The sequence below is a fragment of the Acipenser ruthenus genome, chromosome 14 (genome assembly GCF_902713425.1).
Source record: "Acipenser ruthenus chromosome 14, fAciRut3.2 maternal haplotype, whole genome shotgun sequence".
NCBI classification, from domain to species: Eukaryota; Metazoa; Chordata; class Actinopteri; order Acipenseriformes; family Acipenseridae; genus Acipenser; species Acipenser ruthenus.
The window spans coordinates 3,175,568-3,187,354 of record NC_081202.1 but is presented as its reverse complement, the minus strand read 5'-3'; the positions used below and the strand labels follow the sequence as shown (position 1 = coordinate 3,187,354).

The 11,787-nt window shown below is 37.5% G+C and overlaps 1 protein-coding gene across 1 annotated transcript in view; it reads left to right on the top strand.

Moving 5' to 3' along the window:
- Positions 1 to 3,628: 3,628 nt before the first annotated feature.
- The window catches only part of LOC131697383 (high mobility group protein HMGI-C-like), an 80,454-nt gene continuing 72,295 nt past the window's right edge, over positions 3,629 to 11,787 (top strand). The window contains exons 1-2 of the mRNA XM_058985572.1: positions 3,629 to 4,241; positions 6,178 to 6,264. Of these exons, the coding sequence (XP_058841555.1) occupies positions 4,134 to 4,241; positions 6,178 to 6,264 (195 nt within the window). The 5' untranslated portion in view covers positions 3,629 to 4,133. The remainder of the gene's footprint in view (positions 4,242 to 6,177; positions 6,265 to 11,787) is intronic.

Genomic DNA, 11,787 nt, shown 5'->3' with positions numbered 1-11,787 from the left:
TATTATTAATACTGTGTAGGGACTCATCTGTATGAAGAAGGGGCTGGTATTATTAATACTGTGTAGGGACTCATCTGTATGAAGAAGGGGCTGGTATTATTAATACTGTGTAGGGGCTCATCTGTATGAAGAAGGGGCTGATATTATTAATACTGTGTAGGGACTCATCTGTATGAAGAAGGGGCTGATATTATTATTAATACTGTGTAGGGGCTCATCTGTATGAAGAAGGGGCTGGTATTATTATTAATACTGTGAAGGGGCTCATCTGTATGAAGAAGGGGCTGATATTATTAATACTGTGAAGGGGCTCATCTGTATGAAGAAGGGGCTGATATTATTATTAATACTGTGTAGGGGCTCATCTGTATGAAGAAGGGGCTGATATTATTATTAATACTGTGAAGGGGCTCATCTGTATGAAGAAGGGGCTGATATTATTAATACTGTGTAGGGGCTCATCTGTATGAAGAAGGGGCTGGTATTATTATTAATACTGTGTAGGGGCTCATCTGTATGAAGAAGGGGCTGGTATTATTATTAATACTGTGTAGGGGCTCATCTGTATGAAGAAGGGGCTGGTATTATTATTAATACTGTGTAGGGGCTCATCTGTATGAAGAAGGGGCTGGTATTATTATTAATACTGTGTAGGGGCTCATCTGTATGAAGAAGGGGCTGGTATTATTATTAATACTGTGTAGGGGCTCATCTGTATGAAGAAGGGGCTGATATTATTATTAATACTGTGTAGAGACTCATCTGTATGAAGAAGGGGCTGATATTATTAATACTGTGTAGGGGCTCATCTGTATGAAGAAGGGGCTGATATTATTATTAATACTGTGAAGGGGCTCATCTGTATGAAGAAGGGGCTGGTATTATTATTAATACTGTGTAGGGACTCATCTGTATGAAGAAGGGGCTGATATTATTAATACTGTGTAGGGGCTCATCTGTATGAAGAAGGGGCTGGTATTATTATTAATACTGTGTAGGGGCTCATCTGTATGAAGAAGGGGCTGGTATTATTATTAATACTGTGTAGGGGCTCATCTGTATGAAGAAGGGGCTGATATTATTATTAATACTGTGTAGGGGCTCATCTGTATGAAGAAGGGGCTGATATTATTATTAATACTGTGAAGGGGCTCATCTGTATGAAGAAGGGGCTGATATTATTAATACTGTGTAGGGGCTCATCTGTATGAAGAAGGGGCTGATATTATTATTAATACTGTGAAGGGGCTCATCTGTATGAAGAAGGGGCTGATATTATTATTAATACTGTGTAGGGACTCATCTGTATGAAGAAGGGGCTGATATTATTATTAATACTGTGAAGGGGCTCATCTGTATGAAGAAGGGGCTGATATTATTAATACTGTGTAGGGGCTCATCTGTATGAAGAAGGGGCTGATATTATTATTAATACTGTGAAGGGGCTCATCTGTATGAAGAAGGGGCTGATATTATTATTAATACTGTGAAGGGGCTCATCTGTATGAAGAAGGGGCTGATATTATTAATACTGTGTAGGGGCTCATCTGTATGAAGAAGGGGCTGGTATTATTATTAATACTGTGTAGGGACTCATCTGTATGAAGAAGGGGCTGGTATTATTATTAATACTGTGTAGGGGCTCATCTGTATGAAGAAGGGGCTGATATTATTATTAATACTGTGAAGGGGCTCATCTGTATGAAGAAGGGGCTGATATTATTATTAATACTGTGAAGGGGCTCATCTGTATGAAGAAGGGGCTGATATTATTATTAATACTGTGAAGGGGCTCATCTGTATGAAGAAGGGGCTGATATTATTATTAATACTGTGAAGGGGCTCATCTGTATGAAGAAGAGGCTGATATTATTAATACTGTGTAGGGGCTCATCTGTATGAAGAAGGGGCTGATATTATTAATACTGTGTAGGGACTCATCTGTATGAAGAAGGGGCTGATATTATTATTAATACTGTGTAGGGGCTCATCTGTATGAAGAAGGGGCTGATATTATTATTAATACTGTGAAGGGGCTCATCTGTATGAAGAAGGGGCTGATATTATTATTAATACTGTGAAGGGGCTCATCTGTATGAAGAAGGGGCTGATATTATTATTAATACTGTGAAGGGGCTCATCTGTATGAAGAAGGGGCTGATATTATTGGCACAAATAATCAGAGAACAGTTTTTCATAATTACAGTAATTAGGCTACTGTAATCAATTTTTTTAAATAAATAAGTTTTTTTTTTTGTTTTTTTTTTGCATTTAATAATGAGCAAATCCAAACATAATATTATAGCCTATAACTGGTTGTCTGTTTCCAGTTCAAGTTTGCACAGAAATAATGTATAATTAACGGTAAATGTATTTTTTGACAATAGCAAAACACCCATCAGATCGCAATTGATTGCACCTGTACCAGAATATGACAGGTACCACTTTCAACCTGACAGTGTAGCACATTCAACCTGACAGTATAGCACATTCAACCTGACAGTGTACCACTTTCTGACATTACACGGTTCAAGTTTTGGTATGCTGTACCACATTCTGACGATGCAGCACTTTCTAACACTACACCAGTACCTGTAATATCAAGCCTGGGTTTCGCTTGAACATGGAGAAACACAGATATATTTGGAATTTAAGTATGATAATACCTCAGCAAAATGATAATTGTAGACAGCCCCTTCATTTAAGTATGCGCATAGCTCACTATTATTAAACTAACGTATACGATCAGAGCGAACCTCATACACCATAGCGTCAACTGTTGTTTGCCTATTCATTTTGATATCCACTCTATAAATATCAATTCGGGGTTCCATAGTTCGAAGCTCCATACTGGCATTCTGTTTAGGACTGTGGGTTTGTAGTGAACCTAAATAGACATGGTTGGTTGGTGTGTAGCTATTATGGGTGGCTATTGACAGAAATCCAGTCAAAGCTCTATATTCTAAAAATTACACTATTAATCCACGCATGCATGGTTCATCACCGTGCTTTCATTATATAAAAGAAATGTATATTATTTTCAACATGATCACACTGCATTTGTACAAGAACATTATGTCGTTATAGTTACAGCAACAGCTTTAATTTAAATATATTCATAATTAGGAATTCCCTTACACAATATAGCCTGCTGCAGACCCCCCCCCCATACACAGGACCGCTGCACCGGCTGGACTGCAGTCAGTAAGCGTTCACTTTAATAGGCGCTCCCGCTGTAGGTGAGCTGTTTCACGCTACGTTATTTTTAGAATCAATATGACTCTGAGTTCGACTCCGGCGGTGCAGCGCGCTATGGAGTACGCGAATCCCGGGGCTGTCCCTTTAAACCGGCGAGTTCACATCCATTCAAATGAATGGTGCTGCTGGACACGTGAGTGTGTCTCGCTGTGGTCTCTTTCTTTACAGCCGGAGAATTTCTAATGTTTTCTCTGGCTGTGGTCCAACCCCTAGGTTTTTTTTTTCTTTTTTTTTTTTTCGTGGTACCGCCTCCTATATTTTTTTTCACAACCCCTCTCCTATACTTTTCCACCCATCGGGAAAGGTGTTTTTATATATATATATATATATATATATATATATATACCCATCCTCATTCACAGTCCGTGGGCTGGTTTCAAATAATTTTACCAACCCCAGAAAAAAAAAAAATCTTCCCCAAACTCCTATAACACTAGCTGTGGTGATTGTAAGACGTATATCCTATATAGGGTTGTGCATGGTCTAGACTATACGCGCAGTGTCACCGTTTCATTTCACTGTGCTCTGATTTGTAGTGATCCAATCTTAATTCATATTGATCGCTGCCTTTCCATTTACAAAAACAAAGTACCAGCGTCTTTTTTCCATTTTGTACAGCAAAGTACCGCAGCAGCACGTCTGTCCTCTAGCATTTAACATTTCCAAACATTGTTTTGTAGTCCTTCATTTTTTTTTTTTTTTCGTGCTTTTTGATTGTTTGTTTGTTTGTTTGTTTGTTTTAAAATTCCCGAATCTTAAGTTACAAGAGAGGAGATCTCCCCCTCCCGTTTCAGCACCAGGACGTCCGGTGCGTGGTTAGCAGATCTTGTGTGAGTTGTGGAGGTGCTGAAGAATACGATTCTACGAGAGTCACGATGAGTACACGAGGCGAAGCAGCCGGTCAGTCCTCCGCAGCACAGGATCAACCTGCAGCACCGGAGCCTCAGAAGAGAGGTCGGGGCAGACCGAGGAAACAGCAGCAAGTCAGTCTCCTTTCTTTACAAAAAACTAACTAATAAATAATCGATACAATGGAATAGGAACATGCAATTGTCATTACCGCGCGGCAGCACTTGTGGCTTGTGCAGTCCCGCTTCTACTTCTAGCACTACAGGCTGCAATCCTATGCAGTTTATTAATAGCTTGCTATTACTAGTACTATACAAGCGTATTTCTGCCAAGAGGGGACACACAAATAAAGCCGTCTGCTTTCATGCATTGCTGAGATTGTTTTGAATGTGTGAAATTAAACACATTTGCTTCAGGAATAGGCGCCTTTGTTTAAGTACTGTGTACCACGGGGTTAGCTAGCGAGATGCGGGAGTGCTTTCGATGTAACTGTTCTGATCTGGCTACGCTGAGTTTCACTCTGTTAAGATGTCTCTTTGGAAATGTGTTTACAGTGAACCCCAGTACTGAAATATATATGAACTCGTTGTTTTTTTTTTGGTTACGAGTATACTGGCAAAAGTGTCTGTAGTTGCCTAGACTATGCAGTAATGTGAACTTTACAAATATAGATGTTTGTCGTGTCAGATGGTTTTATTAACCTGCTTGCGAATGGTTATTTCTTCATTTTTTATCGATAAAAATGCTTTAATATAATTTGCTTTTGTGCAACCGGTTTGTGTAATTTAGTTTATTGCGCTTTTAAATTTTTAAATTATTATTATTTTTTAATTTCTTTTTTTGCATAAAAAAGGTGCATGGGTTGCTGTTGAAGAAAATACAGTATCTAATTTGCTTTTTTTTTATAAACTTAAACGTTATTTATTTATTTATTTATTTATTTATTTAAAGGTTTATAAACATTATTTACGCGGCTTCACGTCGGTTTTTCAAGGTTTGCTGTTTTAAAAAAAATGGTTTTGGTACAGCGACATTTATTGAACTTTCAAATGCAAACCTGTCTTTATCCATTAATAATAATAATAATAATAATAATAATAATAATAATAATAATAATAATATACTTATTCTATACTTATTCTTAGGCACTTCATTCCAATGTGTTGATATATCCTATGCTAATAACTAACAAGGCTTTTCAACTTTGAAGCTTAAAGAGGGCTTTGACACATTCCCACCACGTCCTGTAGCGAGAGGGAAATGTTTAATATTTATAACTGCAATAATTTTATAGTAGTGATGACTCATTGAACAAGTATTAGGGACCTCACTTGTGAATCACTCACATCCCTTTTTAAATGACTGTATTGTTTATTATCAAACACTAACACCATTTCAAGTTTCTACAGTAACCTGTTAACCACACACACACACACACACACACACACACCCCCACACATACATATGTGTGTTTGTCATGCTTTGCTTAATGTATGTGTGCTGTGCAGTGATATGCTACAAACTGCAAGGCATGACACACTTCAGTTATACACATGCTGAATTCGTGTTCTGGCGAGGGGACAGTTCCACACTAGTTTGTTTCATGTTTCAGATGCACTTCAAGCATGTTTTTAACATGGAAGCATCATCAGGACCCCCTTGGAATTGAGATGAATATCTCAGGGGTTCTGTCCTGGTTGAATAAGTAAATAAATAAATACATTCCAATCAGAAGCATGTGAAACATTTCAGAAAACTATTCATATCCATTTTTATTTGAATGTATGTGGAGAACCAATTTATGTATCCTTCATAGATTACCATTCAACTAAAAAGCCATATACAAAAAAATCAAATAAAAAAAAATCAAAATGTTCACTTTTCATTTCAGTATTTAATGCAGTGGTCTTCCAGTCAGATGCACAGTCTTTCACGTCAAAGATGAACACGCTTCTGAATCAATTACAAATACATTTGATTTGCAGAGTTTCGCAAGGTTTGGTTTTGTGCAGTCCATGGTAATGGCTCACCCAGTACGTATCTCACTGTCACGCTCCTCTCCTTTTATAGGAACCAACTGGCGAGCCTGCTCCTAAACGGCCAAGGGGGAGACCTAAAGGAAGCAAAAACAAAGGCCCCTCCAAAGCAGCTCAGAAGGTGAGATCCAGCTCTCTGGCATTTCCAATCCACTGCTCAGCACAGCCCTCCAAACCATTCCACTCACTCAGCTCACTGTCTTTCCAAATAACAAAAGCCACTTCCTTCCTGGAGCACTGGCGTTCTTAATGGGGGGTTAACACTGGTAACATTTTGTAGTCTTTTTTTAATGTGGGTTAACACTGGTAACATTTTGAAGTCTTTTTTAATGTGGGTTAACACTGGTAACATTTTGTAGTCTTTTGTAATGTGGGTTAACACTGGTAACATTTTGTAGTCTTTTGCACCAAAAAGTTAAACTGTTCCAAAAACAAACAAATGCAATAAATAAATAAATAAACAACGTTTGCACACATATGTTTATATGACTAGTTTGAAAATCAAAATCGAAAAGCTCAGGTGAGAGGTGTATAAAAATGATGAGTATCTTAATTCAATTCTTTATATAAACAAACAAGCAAGCACAAACTAAATAAAATAAGAGGTACTTGCTTGTACCAGTAATCAGTAGACCTGTGGTATGAACTGAGCATTCCTTATCGTTTGTCTAAACCAGGGCTAATTTAATATCTGTTATGATTCAAGCATGATTGTAGAGCTTCGTGATCCAAACAGATTTTTTTGGGGTCTGCTGGAGTCAGACTATTTCTTTGCACATTACACAACTAAATAGTTTTAATTTAAACCCTGTGGTTTGTAAAGTTTATGTGGATCCTTGTAGACAACAATAGCTAAAGAACTTGATTGAAGTGCAGCTGCTGGGGTGTTTTAAAGGCTAGCCCTAATCTGATTTAATTGATAATTTGAGGCGGGCTGTAAAATGGAATATAGCTCATGTTTAGGAGAGGAAAAGGTAAGGCATACATAACAGTGCTGTTGTGGAGAGAGTGACAATGCAGATGATAAGGGAACTACCTCAGCATGAGTTAGAACTCCATGCATACAAGTATTGCTATTGAGTTCTGGGGAGATTAGTTAATGCAGGACACTTAAAGGGCCACTCCAGGTTAGAGATGAAACATTTAAACGTAAGCCTTTTGTTAAAAAACAAAAAAAGTTCTGAATCTTCCTTACCCCTAGAACATGACTAAATTGTTTGCCATTCATCTAATAACTTTGTAAAGTTTGATTTACCTATCACAAAAGCTTTGATTACCCTCCAAGCGCTTTCCCTACTTACACTGTCAGACACACCTCACACCTTTCAGAAAATACGGGAAATACTTCTGTCTTTTTATACAGCATACCATGTAAGGCTTATTCATTTTCAGATTCAATATTTCTTCAAAATGCATTCCACATGCACATCAGTGATGTACACATGTATTCCTATGCAAATACATTTACATATATCAAAAACATGAACAGCACTCACATGATGGAGTTTTTAATTTGCTGCTATGTTTCTGCACACGTTTAAACTTTGAAATGCACAATAGTTCACAGATCTGCCGAATTCCCTGTTGTTACAGAAAAATAAAGTAGCAGTCAATTTATGCTAAATAAAAATCTAAACATTTATGAAATTAAAAGTTAATCAAACAGCCCTAGTTTGGTATTTTTGCAGTCCCCCACCCCCATGCTTTTTCCATGGTTATACTATGCATTTACCATAGTGTACACTGGTTTACCATGTTTATTAATATGCTTTACCATACCCTGCTGTTCTTTACCATGCTTCCCTATGCTTTGCCATGCTTTCACTTTGCTTTATTACACTTTGCTATGCTTTTACTATGGAGAACGTTTATAGGGCAGCAGTGTGGAGTAGTGGTTAGGGCTCTGGACTCTTGACCGGAGGGTTGTTGGTTCAATCCCAGGTGGGGGACACTGCTACTGTACCCTTGAGCAAGGTACTTTACCTATATTGCTCCAGTAAAAACCTAACTGTATAAATGGGTAATTGTATGTAAAAATAATGTGATATCTTGTAACAATTGTAAGTCGCCCTGGATAAGGGCCTCTGCTAAGAAATAAATAAGGGCTTCCATTCTGTTCTCAGTTTTAACACAGCTACTATTGTTTATCATTCTATCTAAGAGCAAGAAAGGTGTGCTCATATCTCCAGCAAACTGGTTGCCTATTAGTTTATAGCTGTGTGTGGGAAGCTTCTTTGGCATTCCTGATGTTGTTGGTTTGAAGTATTGTACTGGATGTGCCTTTAGGCCCTGGGCAGGTTTGGATATGATAATTTGTTTCAGCTTTCCTCCACTCACAAAGGTAGAATGGTGATGATACATGCTTTTCTTTTCAGTGAAGTGTCTGAAATCATATTACTGAACACCCATTTTGGGAAATGATTTCACAGTTAATTAACAGTAGAACCGTCATGCGGGTCAGTGTGACCCATTGTGCATTTTAAATGTTAATTACTCTTCCGTTGTAAATCGTATGTGCATGTCCATTTTTGACTTTTCCTAAATATATGAATTAAATATCCTGATGACGTTTGATCAATACTCTATCAAAGTAAAACAAAAACTTACAGTGGCACAAGTACAATTTAAGACGCAGCCCAAATTTAAAAAATAAAACATCAAATAAATCTGCATTTACAAAGGTACAACCTCAATTACGCTGTTGTATTGTTTAAAACTGACACAAAACTGTAGATTAACCACAGAGCTTGTTTATTGTGCTGTGAACTGTATAATACTTAAGATAGCGTCTCTGTCATACACACACCTCTCACTCACTTACAGCATCATGCATCCTGGCAACAGCAAGCACGACACAACACTCCACTACATCAGGCACCATGTAACCCAGCAACCACCACAGCATTGACCGCATTGCAAACACAACAGTCAGAAAGGTATGCACAGTACCAACCGAACATAACATACGCATATGGAGATTAGTCACACCTGTTTTGCTCCCAATTTGTGAACTGTGGTATTGCTTGGCATGTCGAAAAAAATGGGGGTCTGATCAGTATTTCCGATCTGGCCAAGCTGGTACTGTTTGTTAGAAATGCTGAAATTGTAAAGCTTCTCTTCGAATTTCTCAGGAAGCTAATGACATTTCTTTTAAAATGGCTGCCTGTAATTCATGAGTGATTTGAGATCGGGCATTGTTTTGGTTCGTCTTTTCTCAGCAGTAAGTCACGTTGCTGCTTGTGTATTTCGGCAGTGACGTGTTTTGTTGGCAATTGTAATACACGCATAACTATGCTGTACTCAAATTTAAGAGAAGATTTGAGAAGCAAAAAATGGTTCAAAAAGTAAATTTGAAGGAATATGGTAAGTACAATGTCCCCGTCAGTCACTGCGTGTATAATTGTACCATGTTCATTTTCCTATCTGTATCTATTTTATAATACATATATGTTTTTTTCAAAGTTGTGGCAGGGCAACTTCTCAAACTCCATATACTTCACACAAACAAACTGTTTTAAAAAATAATTGTGATCAAAGGGGATATTATCAAAGTAAGTTTCAGTTGCCAATGTTCAATTGTGTAATAAAACTGTCCCCCGGTATTCACAAAGAAAAGAAGCTGCTTTCTGACTGTCCCCCGGTATTCACAAAGAAAAGAAGCTGCTTTCTGACTGTCCCCCAGTATTCACAAAGAAAAGAAGCTGCTTTCTGACTGTCCCCCAGTTTTCCTCCCAGTATTTACCTGGGAAATGTAATCTTTTCAGTGATTTTCACCAGGTTTCATTTTTTTAACTGAACACTGATACATTCCCAGAAAAAGACATAGAAATATAAAAAGAAGTGAACTAGACAAACACAATAAAGGGCAGTACGGATTGAATAAGATGAAGAAGTGAACTAGACAAACACAATAAAGGGCAGTACGGATTGAATAAGATGAAGAAGTGAACTAGACAAACACGATAAAGGGCAGTACGGATTCACACAATCTTGTTTCAGTCTCCTAATCAGTAAAATACAGTAAACACCGCTTACTTTAGGAAACATAAGCAAAACGTTTTTTTTTATTTTTGTTCCAACCATGCCCTGAATTATTGAAACGACCCATTTACACTCCTGACTCGGTTCTAATGCATTAGACTAAATAACTATCTTCCACTTCACGAGTGAAGTTGCTTACCCTTGGTATCCGCTTCGGTCACACATTTGTTATTGAATTTTTTGGAAATTTCAATACAGTTTGTGTGAAGTCTATGGAGTTTGAGAAGTTGACCTGCCAAAACTTTGAAAAAAAAAACCCCAAAACATCTATGCATTAAAAACAGGTATATAGATAGGAAACTTAACACCATACCATTCTGCACCATAACATTCTGCAGTGACTGAAGGGGCTATAGCTGCAGCTGCAAAAGCTACCTGCAAAACAAAAGCTGCAAACCCTGTTATACTGTAGAACGACATTCCCGGGTGCACAAAGGTTGAACCTTGAAGCCTACGTTGCATGTATTTGCCCCCTGTCTGTCCTCTTCACTGTGCACAGGTTCAAAGCAGATTTCTTTTCTCAGCTGGGGCTCACAGAAACCTTTCTTTTCTAAAGTCATAAACGATCTGTAAAGGGCGTCTTTAGTTTTACTGGTCACACTTTATAACTACCGGGAATTAACAGGACTTTATTACGAGTAAATTAATAAGGTAATTAAATGTAATTGTATCCATTTCATGGTACCGCAACCATGAATTCAAATAGAAAAAAAACAAGAGCTGGATCTTACCTGTGAAAAGTAATATATGTGTAATGTCACTGAACTGCTAACATATTAAATACATATTTTGCACATATAAGCAATTTGTTTCGAAGTGCTTTCAGGAGACGGTCCATTTTATTTGTATTTTTGTTTTTATAAATATGTTTTTTTAAGAGTTTTTGAAAACTTCTCTAAAGCTTTTCTCTATCTCTAACTCCTATTTAAAAAAAATAAATAAATAATAATAAAAAAAAAAGTTGTGAACATTTGAATAAATGCCAAGCCTTATTTAGTTTGTAAAGAAATAAATATAAACAGGTTTTAAAAAAGTTTTTATGGAAAGGAACGTCAGTAATGCATCAGAATGTGTTATTAAGCTTAATGGAAGTTTAAATAGGCTTATTTCTACAGCCCCGCTATCCGCGATGCCCATGAAATGAAGTCTTGTATTAATAGTTATTTAAAACTTATATATTAAACTTCTTGTCATTATGGGACCTTGCCTCCTTCAAAGGCAAAGCCACACAAGGTAGTGCTGAGCTGTTGAGCTCAGCCATGCTGGAAGTGTTGGTATGTTCACACAATGGTGTGTGGCCCAGTGCTTCATGAAGCCAGCTCTTTGGAATGCACTAAAGTCTTCACAACATATAAGATAAACGGGAGCCTTACTAGAACCAGCCGAGCAGACATGCTAAAGGTACTCATGATTCATTGATTGGGTGTTTGCTTGCAGACCATTACACCTCCCAATTAAAAATGTATTATCTAAACTAAAGACTAAAGCCAGAAATAGCCTGGCCAAGACCTGGGGCTTTGTTTTGTCACAATGTGTAAACAGCGCTAAATCAGGGGAGACAGACGTGTGGCCTGGGATCCGCTCTGTGGTTGAATGCTCACAA